The sequence below is a fragment of the Nannospalax galili genome, unplaced genomic scaffold (assembly GCF_000622305.1).
Source record: "Nannospalax galili isolate Female #2095 unplaced genomic scaffold, S.galili_v1.0 scaffold451, whole genome shotgun sequence".
NCBI lineage: Eukaryota > Metazoa > Chordata > Mammalia > Rodentia > Spalacidae > Nannospalax > Nannospalax galili.
This window is the reverse complement of record NW_008331662.1, coordinates 2,126,818-2,143,341: the sequence shown is the minus strand read 5'-3', so window position 1 is coordinate 2,143,341 and position 16,524 is coordinate 2,126,818. Positions and strand designations below refer to the sequence as shown.

The following is a 16,524-nucleotide window of genomic DNA, read 5'->3' as shown; positions in this document are numbered from 1 at the left end:
CTGAGCTCCTTGGCATCTGAGCATGGATATAAAGTCATCAGGTAGATTTCAGTGGTAATGTTTTTCACATCTACTAATTATTAAGGAGCAAATTTTTATGCTTTGAAGAAAGCTCATCCACTGCTGGTGGGACTGCAAACTTGTTCAACCCCTATGGAAAGCAGTATGGAGAACTCTTAAAAAACTAACAAATGAACCTACCATTTGACCTAGTTATACCACTCCTTGGCATATACCAGAAGAACTCATCCTATTGCAGAGACACTTGTACATCCATGTTTGTTGCTGCTCTGTTCACAATAGCTAAGAGATGGAAGCAACCTCAGTGACCCTCAACTGACGAGTGGGTAATGAAAATGTGGTTCATTTATACGATGGAGTTTTACTCACCAGTAAAGAAAAATGAAATCATGATATTTACAGGTAAATGGATGGAATTAGAAACTGTTATACTAAGTGAAGTAACACAGACTCAGAAAAAAAAAAAAGATATACGTTCTCCCTCATATGTGGATCCTAGCATCAAATCCTTATAAGTGAGTATGTATCCAGACATAACTAGAGGAACCAGGATAATGGAGAGGAACCAGTGAAGTAAAAGAAAAAAAGAGTCTGAAAGAGAAGAACATATCTAGTTTTTAATCGACATTTCTGAGCTATAACGCTATAACTGGTCCCAAAGGCTTTTGTTTTCTGTCCTTTTCTTTTTTAAAGCCTAGAAGAAATCAGGCATCTTCGCCAAGGATTCTTTGAGGTATTCTGACTATGTTCTAGAATTCCTAGGAGCTTTTATACATTCTTCTTTTTCCTGGTTGTTTTTGGTTGGCTCTATCTTCCCTTCAGCACGGTTTGCTCAGGTGGAGAAGGTGTGGAAGAGGAGGCTGCTGAGGGGTTAGGTGAGCCCGAGCTTGCAGGATTCTGAGGGGTTAGGTGAGCCCGAGCTTGCAGGATTCTGAGGGGTTAGGTGAGCCCGAGCTTGCAGGATTCTGAGGGGTTAGGTGAGCCCGAGCTTGCAGGACTCTGTGCCTGCCAAATGATTTTTTTTTAAGGCATTGGGTATTTTTCTTTTAATTTCCCAATCATAGTGTGAATTCTTCTTTGCCAAATGACTTTGGGGCTTTGCCCGGAACCTGTGTGCCAGAGCTTCATCTTGGCCAGACACCGCCACATGTTGAAGCAGGAGCCATTTCCAGGAAAGCACAGAGCTGAGCCTCCTGGAGATCTTTCCTTGATTGTATGAGCCAGGCCTTGACACTCGGACCATCTGGAAAAATTTGGACCCAAGCACGAATATCTGCTTCTTACATCTTCTCCTTTCATAAGCTTAAAAAATTCTTGTTCATTTGAGATATGTATTTATTGGCTTTGGACATTTGTAGCAAAACTTTTGGGATATTTAGGAACTTTAAGAAAAAGTGTATGTTTTAGAACTGCAAAGCAGGAAAAGTTGATGCTCCTCTGTGATAGCTAGTTACTATTCTTTGAGCCCTTGTAGTGTTCGGTGAGCTACCTGCTGTTAGGGAGTATTGGTGTATGTAGCTTTATGGCTTTCACATATTCTGGACTAAGTCCTGTTGCTGGGCCTCATTTCTTAGAGTGCACTCTCTGTAGCATGCGTCTGTGTTCAGGGAGTGCTGCTGCAGTTTGTAGTTTGCCTTTGCTGTTTCTACTGCAGTTCTTCTTTCCAGTGGTTATCAATCTGTTTATTTCTAGATGCAGACAGTGTCTCCAAAGCGTGCTATGCGTCTGAACAACCAAAGGACACATTATTTTGCTGTAGCTGTAGTTGACATCACAGTTCATTTAGTGCTTTGATTTGGTACTATGCTTATGCCAAGTCCAAAAATGATCCTCTGTGCAGAGCTAGCTTGTGACAGTTTGAGTATTTGCTACAAATTTGCTAGCTAACTCCCTTTGAACTTATTAATTCTTCAGACTCTTTTAAATCTATTAGGTAAATTATATACATTTACAAATTGGCTGAAACAAATAAAAGTTTATGGTGTCAGGGCTGCAGAGATGGCTCAGCGGTTAAGAACACTGGCTGTTCTTATAGAATACCTGGGTTCAAATCCCAGCACCCACATGGCAGCTAACAACTGTCTGTAACTCTGGTTCCAGGGGATCTGATGGCCTCTTCTGTCCTCTGCGGGCATTGCACAACATGGGTGCACTTACAAACATGCAGGCAATATGCACATACACACAAAATAAGATAATAAATAAAAAAAAATTATGGTGTCTACAATATGCTAAGAACAGTATCTTTTTTCTACATTCTACCTTGGAAATTAAGACATACATACTCAATAGTTAACAAACAATATTATATTCTAATGTTCAGTTTATCCATAGAATAATGTGCCTTGTGGTATTGAGAAGTGGAGAATTAAAAACATTTTACTGGCATTTAGAGAGTGCTTTCCATAAACTAAAGCATCGGTTTGAAAGATAAAGCTTAGTGCTTTATCATTGAGTTGGGTACAACAATAAATGATACTGGTTATAGATTGCCCTTAGAAAAGAATATAGAGATGCTTTGGGATCAAATTAGGCAAGCAGTCATGCGGGAAGATATAAAACAGCTTTTGGGGGATTGCAGAGATGGTTCGGCGGTTAAGAGCACTGACTGCTCTTGAAGATGACCAAGGTTCAAGTCCCAGCACCCACATGGTGGCTAACAACCATCTGTAACTCCTGTTCCGGGGGATCTGATGCCTTCTTCTGACCTGCCAGGGCGTTGCATGACACCAGTGCACTTAACGCATATGCAGGCAATACACTCATACACATAAAATGAAAATAATAAATAAAATATTCTTAAAATCCAAAAAACAATCAGCTTTTAGTACAGTGTGTCGGACTGTACAGTCAGATCACAAGCCTAGAGCATTTATTTAATTCTCAGAAGGGTGATGGCTAAGGAAACCATCATGCCCCGTGTAGCCGTCAGTCTGCATCTTTCCAACCAACATCCTTTTTCATCCTTCCTCACCCTTGTTGCTATGGTGATCTTTGGTAAGTTCACCCTGTCTGGTTAAGTATGTGATTTTTGGTTCTCACCCCACACGTTTAAAGAGAAAACCAGTGTGAGACAAATTATATGAAAGCATCTAGTCAGTATTTCTTCACAGATCCTTTGCTTTCCAGTCTTTGTGTAGACTGACCTTGGCTCCTGTGCCTTGGTAGAGTCTACCTTGTCCAGTGTGGCTCATGGGCACCTTTGATGATGCTAATGATGGTAACCTACAACAGCCCTCTTGTCAGAAATGACCCTCATTTTCCTAGGCAGGCGCTTTGTTTTCTTTTTGACTGAGGCCCTTATAGTCATTGTTTGTTCTGTGAGATCTTTGGATTTCGTTTCTTTGGAAAACCCCTTTGTGCTTGTCACTGGCATGGGAGGACTGGCAGCTCCCCTTGGCAGCCCAGTTCTCCTCGCTTTCAGCACTTTTCTTTGGCAGACCTCACTTGCTTTGTAGAGGCTGGAACTTACCTGCGAGGGAAGAAAGTCTTTTCTCTGCAGGTCCAGAGGGAAAAATCCACCCCTAAAATCCACCCCTAAGAGATTCTGTTCTCTAATTTCAGCTTAGTCATTTGATTTGAAGGATAAGGCAGCCCTGAAGGCAGGTAATTTTTATTCCTACACTCCTGGTTTTGAGTAAAAGAAAGTGCTCTGTTTACTTTTCTTCTATTCTTAATAGTCAAGCCATGTTTTCATTGAAATTACTGGGGCTGCACATTATGAAATAGCCAATAGGTAGTAAAACAGTGGCCCAATATTGGCAGCATCATGTAGGTCAACCTCATATATCACATTCATAGATTTGGAACTAGCTTATCGCTTTTTCTTTTTTTTAAAAAAAGTATTTTATTTATTTGTGTGTGTGTGTGTGTGTGTGTGTGTGTGTGTGTGTATGAGTATATTGCCTGCTTGTATATAAGTGCAGCTGTGCCATGCAATGCCCATGGGGACCAGAAGAGGGTGCTAGATCCCCTGAAACTGGAGTTATGGATGGTTGTTAGCTGCCCCATATGGGTGTTAGGAATCAAACCCAGGTCCTTAGCAAGAGCAGTTAGTGCTCTTAATTGCTGAGCCATCTCTCCAACCTCACTTACAGCTTGCTTTTAATGGTGAGTTGTGAAAAAGTGTCTGGAAGGTATTTTTGGTGATCGATGCTAAGCTCTCTCCTTGGTTTCTATTGTCTCCCAGGTTACTCTACATCTGAACCCCATCTCCTCAGTTCACATTCACCATAAGCCTGTTGTGTTCCTGCTCAACTCCCCACAGCCCCTGATGTGGCATCTGAAGACAGAGAGACTAGCCACTGGAGTCTCTAGACTTTTCTTGGTAAGTATATAAACCCTCCCTCAAACTGATCCTAGTGCAAGGGTATAATGACCCTCAAACTTTGCAAGATTTTTTGGCTTTGTGAGGCAAGATCTTGCTATGTAGCTAGAGTGCTTCAGTTGTAGCCTCTTGAGTGCTGGGATTACAGGTGTGCACACCATGCCCAATTTGCAAATGCTTTTTAAAAAAGAGTTCTTTTCACTGAAATGATACCAAAGGATGTTTCATTTTGATTTGCACACCGGGAGATTTTGAGATAACATTGGAAAGCATTCACATAAAGCAGATGCCACCCACATGTGTTCTGTGGATGCAGAGCCGTGTCTAGTTTGCCCAGTGGTACAGGGCCCACTGTCATAGTCTGTGTGGCCTGCACATTGGTGTTCCCTTCTGCCTTGTGGCATCAAAATCACTGTCAATACTGAAAATAGCCACTGAGTGTGTGGTCTCTGACCACAAAATAAATATGCTCAAGCCCGTTCCTGTTTGTATATAACACAGGTCTAATTTCTGATAGGAGAAACTGTTTGTTAAGAAAGTGACACAGTCAGCTCCAAACATGAAATCATTTGTATTCTATTAAAAAAAAAAAAAAAAGCTGGAGCCTAGCTCTTGTGAAATGATCCAAATATTACCTACTATTTGTAAATCATGTCCTTTGGAGTTTGCCAGAACATTCAAATTTGCTAGTTGTGGAGAAATAGATGGGTTGTTTGGATGGAATTTTTGGGGTATGATATCATGTCTGATGATGAGCAGCTTTGCAACTTGGTGATGATAACTCACAGTCTATTGCAACAGCTTCAGGCGAGAGTCCTCACTGCAGAGCCTTAGACTGCCTGTGTCTTAAGATGAGCATTGTCCTCAATATTAGTTTTGCTTTTGCCTAATGAATCAATTCTGCCTCTCTAGGGACCTTAATCCAGATCTGGAGTTTCTTGTCACTTGAGGAATAGTTTTAAAACCTGGAAGGTACCTGTTGAATAAAGTAAGAATCCATAGCTCATGTATTTAACTGGTAGATTAAATAAACATGTAAAATAGAGGAGTTCGGGGAGATTCTATTTGTAGTAAAATGCTAATTAATAAATACATATGGAAGAAATGATGGCATTAGAATAGCATTTTTCAACCATCACAGTGAAAGTCGATCAGGCAAGACTCTTCAATAGATGCTAGATCTAATTATTGGAAGAGGAGGATGGAGCTTGAGGGACAGTATATTTAGAAACTCTGTTTTCCTTGAGTTACTTATTAATTATGGAAGAAAATAGCAACTATCTCCAGTATGGGGCAGATGGATGCTGTGTGTCTGTAAATAAAAATGCAGCATTACCTACATTGCATTCCAACCAGAAATGTGTGCGACCTGAATCTAATCATGAGGAAACATTGGCCAAAATCAAATGGAATGACATTCTACAGAAGAACAGGCCTGTGCTCTAGAAAAAGTGAGCCATAGCTGGGTTTGGTAGTGCGTACCTTTAATCTCGGCACTCAGGAGGCAGAGGCAGGTGGATCTTTGTGAGATCAAGACCAGCCTGGTCTACACAGTGAGTTCTAAGCCAGCTGAGGCTACAGGGAGACCTTGTTTCAAAAACCCCAAACCAAACAAAAAGTGAGCTATGAAAGGCTAAGAAAGGCTATAGAGCCATTCTAGATTGAATGACTAAAAAGGCATGTGAGCTTATTAAGAGGTGGGTCAGTTGCCATAAAGGGCGTTATGAGAAGAGTAGATGAGCCTATTGATTAAAGTATCAAGTACTGCTGTACTTTTGTGTTTGATAATTGTACTGCTGTTGTATATGAGACTATCCTTTTTCTTAGGAAACATGCTTAGTGATAAGGAGTAAATAGTTCTAAAAAATGCAGTATATAGACAGAAAAAGAGCCCAAGTGTGGCAAGATGTTAAAAACTGGTGATTCTGGTTAGAGTGTACTATAGTCCTTTATAGAATACTCACAAGTCTGCCGTAAATTCGAATTAGTCTCCAAATGAATTATTTAAAAACACAAAAGGTGAATTTAATGTGGTGGGGGTTGTTAAGAAGTTAAATTGTGCCTTTAAATTTTTAAAATCTATTTTATGTTATTTTTCATGTTCAAGGGGGGAGGCACGTGTGTCATGGTGAACATGTGGAGGTTAGAGGGCAACTTGTGAGAACTGGTTCTCTCCATCCACCATGTGAGTCCTAGGGATCAAATCAGGTCATCAGGTTTGGTGGTAGTCACTTTATCTACTGACCATTTCGCTAGTCCAAATTGTGCCCCCTGTTTTGAAAATTAAAGCTCACATCATTTTGACATTGAGAAGGCTGGAACAGTAACAATATAGTGGTTATTATTACTTTGGTTTAGTACTTAGTACATTTAAACAATCACAATAAGGGCTTTAATGCTTTATCTCATTTAATTGTCACAGCCCTAGGGTAATGGTAAAGTCTCTCCTTTTTGTAGCTCAGGAACTAAGACTTAGAGGGTCAACAGTAGCCCAAATCACGTGACAATTTTGGACAGGGTTAGGATTCAAACCAAAGTTAGGAGCCACTCTATTGCACATCTACTGAATTGCCCCCTTCATTCTTACTCGGCTTCAGTCCAATCTTCTGCAATTAAAATTATTTTTGATAGTAAGTCTTAAGGCTTTGATCATACTTACATGCGTACAGTGGCGTTGTACTGACTAGTACTGTAGGATCTCCCTATGCATAACTATTGACATTAACTAAACAAGTCAAGCTGGGCCTGGTGGTGCAGGCCTGTAATCCCAGCTGCTCTAAAGGCCAAGGCAAAACAATCATTAAGGTGAAGGCCTGCCTAGGCTATGTAGTAAGTTCAGAGCCAATGATGGCAACGTATGACCCTTTCTCAAAATTTTTAGATTGAAAAGAGGCCTATGGCTATAGCTCATTGATAAGAGTTCTGGCCTAGTGTGCACACAGCCCTGTCTTCAGTTCCTGGTACTGAAAAAATAATTGAATCCAGTTTGTTGCTTAGTCTCATTTCAGGTCCTTAGGAGCTCATGCAGGTAATGGTGCCCACAAGAGGCAGGTTGTATGGAAGTGATGAGCAAAGGCTTTGCTAGACAGACGTGATTCTGCACAGCAATTGGACAAATTTATCTCTGTCAACCTGGCTTTTCCCAACTGTAATTTAAAAATAGTGAGAGCCCCAACACCATGTTAGTTTGATTAAATGAAATTGCCTATAAAATGTTCACTGCCATTTTTCAGGGCTGTAAACAGTGTGGGCCACATACACCATAGCTGTATTTACTATTTTCTGGATTCTCTCTTTAGCCTGGGCTTTAGGGGAAAGTATCTTTGTTATTATTTATTTACTTTTGTTTATGAGCTGTAAGAGCTGCTTCTTGACTGTTAGTTGAAAATACACTAATGAAAAAGGTTTTGGTAAACAACCTAACATCAGCCTTATTTGTAGTTAATTCCATGTAAGGAGATTGCAGAGCAAGAGCTGGACCAGGGAAATAGTGTGGAGAGACAGCATTGGGAGAAGTTAGGAATTGAAATTCCGGGTCCCAGGCTCTGCTTCACTTAGGCAAAGTGGCTTCCTCCCCCTGTCAAGTTTCTCCAAGGCCTGGAATACTCTGCAAGGCATCTGTTTCTCAGTCAGGTTCTCAGATCAGGACACCACAGGTGGTTTGAGTTCTCTTACATGCTGGGCAACTCCTCACTCCTCCCTCAGGGCCTTAAATGAATTAGTGTCCCTCATCCAAGTCACAGCCTTTGTAGTAGAGGGGCAGTGATGGATAGAAAATCAGTAGTGTATCCAGGTTATCCATTCATTAGAGTTTGGAGTTAAAGTTTGAAGATGAGGCAACTAAATTGTTTCATATAAGTAGGCCCAGAGACTCCTTAGAAGCTGAGTCCTAAGGTTACCTAGTAAGGGGAAAGCTGCTGAGAAGACTAGGTCCCTTGACTCAGTCCAAGATGCTCATATCCTTGTGCCCTTCTGACACATAATGTTGAAGGTTTCACATGACTGTCTCCAAGCTGTCTTCATCTTTCAGGTAGAGCCATAATACATTAATGGTTATTTTGTTTTCAAGTAGGATGATGAAACAACTTGAAGTAATGGCATGTACCTGCTAATTTGGAATGAGAGGTCTGCATTGTTATAATTGCCCAAATTGAAAATGAACGGTTGCATAATTAGGTAGGAAGGCTTGTTACTCAGAATGTCTCAGCCACTGACTTTTAATAATATAACAATATTGTAGTTTAATACTGTCTGATACAGGCATCTGTCTTTTTGTCAGATCACCAACTCCTCATGCCCCTGCACAGACAAAGGGGCGTGTCACGCATGGGGAGGGGGATTTTGTGTTCTTTGGAAATGCTTTGACAGTTGCTTTGACCGGTTGCTCTAGTTACATAGGAAATAAAAGTGGCTGAAGGGTGTCCTGAGATGTGTCTCAAGTTGTACACATACACATTCATGATGAAGTCGCATCCTTAAAGTATTTTCTGGGTGGTCCAGAGACTATTCGGTAGGTCAAGTTTGCTCCTCAGTGCAATCAGAAGTAAAAATTATCCTGCCTTCAGGGATAGGATGTAGTTCAATGGTAGAGGCTATGGGAGGGTGCCATTTGGGAGGTGGGTATAAAGATGAATAAGATTGTTTGGGATGTTCTGTATGAAATACACAAAAAAATCAATTAAAAATATATATAAAGAAATGGTTCCACTGAAGTGGGATCCATAGTTGAGCTGAAAAAGAAGAAAGGGCTGGTGCAAGGGCTGCAGTTGGAGCTCACTGGTAGACTGCTTGACTAGAATGTTCAAGGGTTCCATCCTGAGCATGGCTAAACAAACGTGATGGTACAAAAACCAGTGAACAGGATTGGGGTGAGGTTGCTGGGAACTGAACCTAGGGCTTCATGTATGCTAAGTTGAGCTACTCTCTCAGCCTAAACTACATTCTAAAAATGTATCTTTTTACTGTAGTGTCATACATCTATTTGAGGTGCATTTTGTATTTTAAATCTTGTGGGCCAAACTAGATGGCTGAGCAGGTTAAAAGTGCTTGTACAAGGTTGGAGACAGAGTTTGAGTCCCCAGAACCCATGGAAAGATGAAAAAAGAGTACTGATTCCATGGAGTTGTCCTCTGACTGCTATACATGTGCCCTGTTGTATAACATACAAATAATAATAATAGTAATAATGCTTTATTTGTATTCCAAACTTGAGTTCCATCTGGCCTACAAGGTCTTTAGACTCAAAGAATATACAGAAATTTTCAAGAAGAGACCTAGCGGCCTGATACTGTGGTGTATACCTGTAATCCCAGGGTTTGGGAAGCAAAGGCAGGAAGATCCGGAGTTTAAAGTTTTAAAGCCAGCCAGGGATACATAGTGAGACTCTGTCTTAGCAAAAAGAAAAGGAAGGAAGGAAAGGAAGGAAGGGAGGGAGGGAGGGAGGGAGGAAGGAAGGAAGGAAGGAAGGAAGGAAGGGAAGGAAGGGAAGGAAGGAGGGACTTCCACAAAGGCAGCAAGAAAGGGAAAATCCTCATGTTCTAGAAGTACTGAGACAAAGACAACAGCACATGAAGAGATTGATCCTGAGTGTCTAGATAAGGAAAAAGCGGAATAAAGGGAAGAAAGAAGGAAGGAGGGAGGAGGGAGGGAGGGAGGGAGGGAAGGAAGGAAGAAGGGAGGGAGGGAAGGAAGGAAGGAAGAAGGAAGGAAGGAAGGAAGGAAGGAAGGAAGGGAAAGAAGGAAGGAGGGAAGGAGGGAGGGAGGGAAGGAGGGAAGGAGGGAAGGACGGACTATAGATCCTAGTAATAACATAAAATTCCTGGTCCAGAGGCCATAGTCAGCCTGTTGATGTTAGAATTAGTTGCTTTGCATGCTAAAAAGGAAGAAAAATGATATCGAAAATGAGAAAAGTCTCAAGCAGTAAGCTTCTTCTAACTTCATACTCCCTGGGGATTACTGTCTTGTGATTTTTTTTCTTCCTAGCCATTTATCATTACAATTGGGAAAAAACGTCTGTGGATATGTGTATCTTTGGTGGCCAGATGGGAAGAAGATGGGGTAGATGTTGACCTCAGAGTACAGTGGTCAGAGTTGAAAAGCAAAAATTCAGGCTGCCCAGTTAACGCTGAATTTCAGATAAACGCCAAATAATTTGCTTAATATGCATGTGAAATATTTTGGAGATAATTGAACTAAGAAAAAATTTATTTACCCAAAATTCAAATTTAACTTAGTGCCTTGTATTATATCTGGTAGCTCAGAGATTAACTCAGGCTTTTGTGTCTGGTTCTAAACTCCCCGGCCTGAGTGTTAGTAAGCCTGAGTACTAGTCCCGGCTCTGCTGCTGAGTGGTTATACATGAGTATAGGAGATCGCTGAACTGCACAGTTCCAGAATCTAAGATGAAGGGGTTGGATTAGCTGATCTCCAAAGTTTCTCCTAGCTTTTAAACTCTCTGATGTTTTGATAATGCAACTGCTAGATATTATATCCCAATTTAATTGGAAACAGAAAAGAGCAATATGAACCCTGCCTCCTCAGCAAATCCAAGTAAATATCAAGGCAGGGCAGTCGAAATAAATGAGAGAAACCAAACTTTATGCTGTTGGCTTTGGATTAAAAACAAATCAAAACTTAATCCTAATGAAGAATGTAAATTAATACCAGGAACATGCTGAATATTTAAAAAGCAGCTTTGCGTGTCCAGGGAAGGGGGAGGGGTGGTTGAAAAGACGGTTGCCAAAATCTGGTTTATTCGTTTTACTTAAACTGGAGGAGGGGGGGAGCACCCAAATATTTTGGGCCTCTGCCACCAAACCACAGGCAGTTCTCTGGTCCTCACTGCAGTTTGGATGACTGACAAGACTCGGTGAAAAACAAGTGCTATTTGTTTTCCTGTGCCTAGTATTTAACTGGAAATCAAAAGGCTAAATTTCCAATCAGCTGTTAAACAGTCCCAGATGTGAGTTTAGGGCCCACTAGGAAGGGCAGTGCACAGCCTGTACCACAGCACATGTCCAGCCATTACTGTTGCGTGAAGCCAAGCAGTGTGTCACTGAGGATTGCTGTGTCCAGAAATGCCCTAAGAATAACTCAGACATTCAAACTTGCATGTGGAGGCGGGAACTTAAAAAAATACTCTATGTTCTATTGTGTTGCTTTTTAAAATCTGTTTTTTTTTTTTTTTTCATAACATCCTTCTTTTCCTTCTTTGGCAGCTCTGCTCCCACACTTTAAAAAACCCACAAAATTAGCATACCTCATAGAATGGTTTATGCATCCACTGTTCATTCATCCAACATCCAGGTTTTCTGCCTGCGTGCTTGACTGAGCCACCCCAGGAAGAATAATACAGGGAAGAATGAGGCTAGTCAGCTGCCCTCAGGGAGCTTCCTGTCCTGTAGCAGAGCTAGCTGGGAAATCGGGAGTTATGGTACAGAGACTTTTCCTCTCGCAGATGCAACTGAGGCAGCATCCTCCATGAGGTGGACTCTGAGAACAGCATGTGGGCAGATGGGTTGGGGCACTACACACAAACATAGCTTCCCGCATAGCCAGAAATATCACCCGTGTATCCTAGGGGTCTGGATATACCATTTTGGCTTTTCCAGTGAGGTCTTTCCCCAAATAACTTCTTTCTTGAAGGCAGATTAAATAAACGTTTCAAGATTGGTGGCTGTTCTTTGAAATGTCTCTGGTGGAATGACTCATTGTGTCCTGAGGAGATTCCAAGTGGTTGTGTACCATGCATTTTTTTTTTCCCAGAGGCTGCTTATCTGATGGTTTTGTGGCTTGTCCCTAAGAGCCTTAATTATATGAGGCTTGATCCCTCTCATGAGCTGGGGTCAGTCAACTACCATATTTCCTAGGAATGAGTTCCTGGTCCCTTTGTGGTAAGAGAACTCTTCCTAAATGTCACTGTGGCAGTTAGGACATTGGACAGAGTCCAATTTCAGCTGGTACAGAGAGGGTTTCTAGAAGCTTTACTAGGATTCATCCAAACTCACTGGGGGAAGGTGGTGAATGTTGCCAGCGGATGAGTGGCCTGGGGCCCTGGTTGCCCTCTCGTATTTTCCTGAACAAGACATCCTGTTCAGGAGGGCTCACACCAGTGCAGACTTTTCCTGGCTCTGACTGGCATGTTGTGTCATGTCTGTGTATAGGCACAGCCCCAGCCCCAGCCCTGTGAAGGCTTTGCTTTCATTCAACAAACTGAGGTTAAATAAACTCAATTTCACTGAAGGGAACATTAGTGTTTCTTTGTGTATAGTCCTAGGGCATCCTTTTAGGCTTTATTGTGTAAGGCTAATCTGGTAATCTGATACATCTGCCCTTCTGAAACTTCAGGCAATTATATTAAATGTTAATCTTTAGTACCATGGGTAACATGACAGACAACCTCCAGAGAGCTGTTTAGTAGAAAGCTGAATGTTTTGTTAAGGGAGGTTGCAGAATGTTGTATTTTCATATAATGGGAGAAGGGGAAAAAAAAAAATGTGTCCCAGGAGGTTCTGGGAGGCTGATGTAAAAGCTTTTGGCTGTGCCTGGGTATAAACAGTGATGTGGTGAGGATCTCACAGCTGGCTTGTACTGTCTGTTTCAGAGAGTGACTGCAGGATGGCCCAGCTCCTTTCTGGGTACAAGTTGTTGGGTTTATTCAAGATAATTCTGGTTTTGTACTTCAGAATTGTGTCATCTAAGTTTCTGACTTGGAAATTACTTCTGATTTCTGTAAGAGAGGAAGAACCCCCTTTAATTTTTATTATTTCTATGTACAGGGTAGAATTTGTGTTCTAATCTCTGCTTTCGCCTTTGGTTCCTAACACCTTACCTCTAGATGGCCTGTGGTCTTTGTTGCAAATATGACCTGCTAATGCCACCATGCCAGAGAAGTTGTTGTCACATTTGGATGGTAAGTGGCAGTGAAAGCCAGGGGCCCATGCACCTGCCCCTCTAGTAAAAGCCCTCAGTGGTGCTAGCCCATTGGCTCTCTAGCCTTCCCATCTATATCTGAGAACCTATTCTTAAAATTCTAGAGCTTCCAAGGGATATAGGCTACAGGGTGAAGTTCAGGATCTGCTATTTGGAGCCAGCTCTGCTCCAATCCTTGAAAACAGGCTGTAAGACGTCCTTTTGGACTCATCCAGTTTGGATAAGAAGGCTATGTCTATCATCCTCAAAGTCTGTCAGGCAACCCTTGTGGCCTGTTTTGAGGATATACATCCATGGATATATTTAACACCAAACTATGTACCGCATGCTAGATGATGCTTCTAAATTCTCACTAGGTTACTTTAATCTTCATAACAAGTTTGTAACAGAGGTGCTATTGTTGATTTCATTTGAAAATGTTTTTATTTTATTTTACAGGATTATGTAAGTCCATTTTCATGAAGTATAAATTGTCTTCATTTTAATATGAGGAAATTGAGGCAAAGAAATTAGCATGTGCGTGGACAAACAGCTACTAAGAGGTGGTTATAACACATGTAAAGTACTTAGTGTCTGGCTTGCAATAGGAGCTTGTTACATATAATAATAATATCCTTTAGATGGTTTTTTTTTTTGAGACAGGGTCTCCCTATAGAATAATACCCTTTAGAACAGGAAATTGTGTCACTGTATTAGTTACTTTTCTGTTGCTGTGATAAAACACCATGACCAAGGGAACTTAGAAAAGGAAGAAAGAGTTTATTTGAGCTTACCATTCCTGAGGCGTAAAAGTCCATTATGGTGGGGAGGCATGGTGGCAGAGGTAGCCAGAGCAGAAAGCTAAGAAATCACATCTTCTAGCAGGCACAAGAAGTAAAGAGCAACTGGAAAATCTGACAAGGCTTAAGAACTCTCCAAGCCCACCCCTAGTGACATGCTTCCTCCAACATGGCTGCACCTCCTAAAACCTCCCAAAATAGTGCTACCAACTAGGAACAAAATGTCCAAACACACCTGGAGCCTGCAGGGGACAGTATCATTCAAACTACCGCAGTCATACTGCTTGACTTGAGGCTATAACTATGATGTCATCTGTAATTCTGGTCTCTAGAATGGAGCTCCTAATAGCCATTCCAAGATCAGGGCTTCAGAATCGAACTTCAGAGCAAATTGGAGTATCAGGTCAAGTGAGCAAAGGTCTTGCTTTACAAAGTCTGTTGTGAATGACTTGTTTCAAAATTGGGATATAGGCCTTTCCAGTATTCCACTTGGATAAGGGCTTGAAATTGTTTCTTTGACCCCTTTCCCAAGAATACTTTTCTTTTGGGCTCCTTTGTTGGACTGATTTTAGATCGGCTGCTCACTTAATTAGCACACACTTGTCCTTAACACCTTGGGGATCATTTCATCATTGAGGTCAGGCTTCAGTTCAACTTTCTTAGCTTTGGCAGAGGAGACCATCATGGCCTTCTTTAGAGGCTATTAAACATAGAATGGAAAATAGGAGTGGGTAGGCATAGGAATACAGCCTGCTCAGAGGGCCCCACCTTCGCCTTGAGTTAATTTTTGAAAGTTCTAAAAAGGATTCCAATCAGTTGTTTTAGGCTTAAGGCCCCTTCTCCATTGCTTCCCCCTAAGGACATGGCCTTTAGGTCCTTCCTTCCTAAACCATTCTTGGGTCTGGTTGCTCAATGAGCCAGAATATACAGTTCCATTTCTCCTGGGGCTTGTGTCAGTCACTCACAGAAACCGTATCAACCAGGGTTTCAGAGAAATAGACCCAGCAGGGGATATACATGAAGAGATTTATTGCAAGGAACTGACTTATGCCATTGTGGGGACAGGCAGGGCAAGTCAGAGATTCACAGGAAGTTTCTGGAAGGGAGGTGATATGCACAGCGTGAGCTCAAGCTTTTGCCCACATCTAGAATGTCTTCTTCCTCAGGGCAGCCCCTGCTGTCTCTGAAGGGCTTTCCACTGAGTGGGCCAAGCCACCTCCATGACCTAGAACAGTCATTGTTCTTCTAACACAGTCATCAACTATGGACTTTACTCAAATCTACAAAACACCTCCCCAGCAGCATGTAAATGTGGGTCTGTGGCTGAATTTGTTATTTTTCTTGTAGTGACAAAATATCTGACAAAAGCAACTTGAAGGAAGGGTTTATTTTGACTCACAGTTTGAGAGTGCAGTGTATCATGGTGGGGAAGGAAGGGTGGCAGGAATGTGGGGCAGCTGCTCACATCGAACCCAGCCAGGAAGCAGATGAATGCTGAAGCTCAGCTTGCTTTCTCCTTTGGTTTTCCCAGGAACCCAGCCTGGGGACTGGTGCTGCCCACTTTTAATTTGAATCTTCTCACCTTAATTAAACTAGTCTAGAAACTCCCTCACAGACATGCCCAGAGGTCAGTCTCCTAGGTGATTCTAGAGCTTGTTGAGCTGATGATATTAACCATGACAGTAGCCAAGCCAAGTTGACATATAGAGCTTGCCATCAAAGATGTGTTCACACCTTAAATTCACAGAAGCACACATGGAGGGCAGCCACAGATTGAGGAATATGGTAAATAATAGTAACAAGGTCAAAACTCAACAATAACAACTCTACTGATTCTTCTTCCTCTTCCTCCTTTTTTTCTCTTTTATTTTCTGAACACCCATTAGGTGGCAAATGTACTTTGTAATTTGGCTACTTAATCATGCATCAGTACAAGGCAAGAAAGAGTAAAATTTAGACTTCTGGGGAGATTATTTTGTAAGGCTGAGGAGGATCCCTGGCTAGCTTGGGTCTCGACTTTGGAAAACACTTAGAATGCAGTTCTTGCTTCATTAATTTGGTAACCTGTGGGGACTGAGCTCGCTCTTCAAATGCAGTGAAATCTTTTGGGTCGCCATGTGTAGATACCTCCTCACATCCACCTCCATTCTTATAACACTTCTTTGGGACTTAGCCCATTGCTCATACTGGCTCATGTTCAGGTTTGGGCAGCACTTTAGGGCTTTCCTGGTAGGCATGTACAAACAGGTAGAGCATCAGCACAGGCCGGTTTCAGTCCTTCAGCATTTTACAGTACAGCAAAAGAATTTTTTTTAACAGATGGTCATGATGAATGTTTTGAGAAAATTCAATAGTCAAGGATATTCTAAGTCATTTTATTAGAAGAAAATAACCTGGTTTGGGTCACAAAATAAAAACACCCAAGAATTTAAAATCAGTTACATGGATTTTTGTTTCCTGAATGCA

The 16,524-nt window shown here is 41.6% G+C and overlaps 1 protein-coding gene across 2 annotated transcripts in view; it reads left to right on the top strand.

Moving 5' to 3' along the window:
* The window catches only part of Tgfbr3 (transforming growth factor beta receptor 3), a 209,413-nt gene that overhangs the window by 128,685 nt on the left and 64,204 nt on the right, over nt 1-16,524 (top strand). For both annotated transcript variants that reach the window (XM_008826826.3, XM_008826825.3), the window contains exon 4: nt 4,211-4,348. In XM_008826826.3, the coding sequence (XP_008825048.1) occupies nt 4,211-4,348 (138 nt within the window). The remainder of the gene's footprint in view (nt 1-4,210; nt 4,349-16,524) is intronic.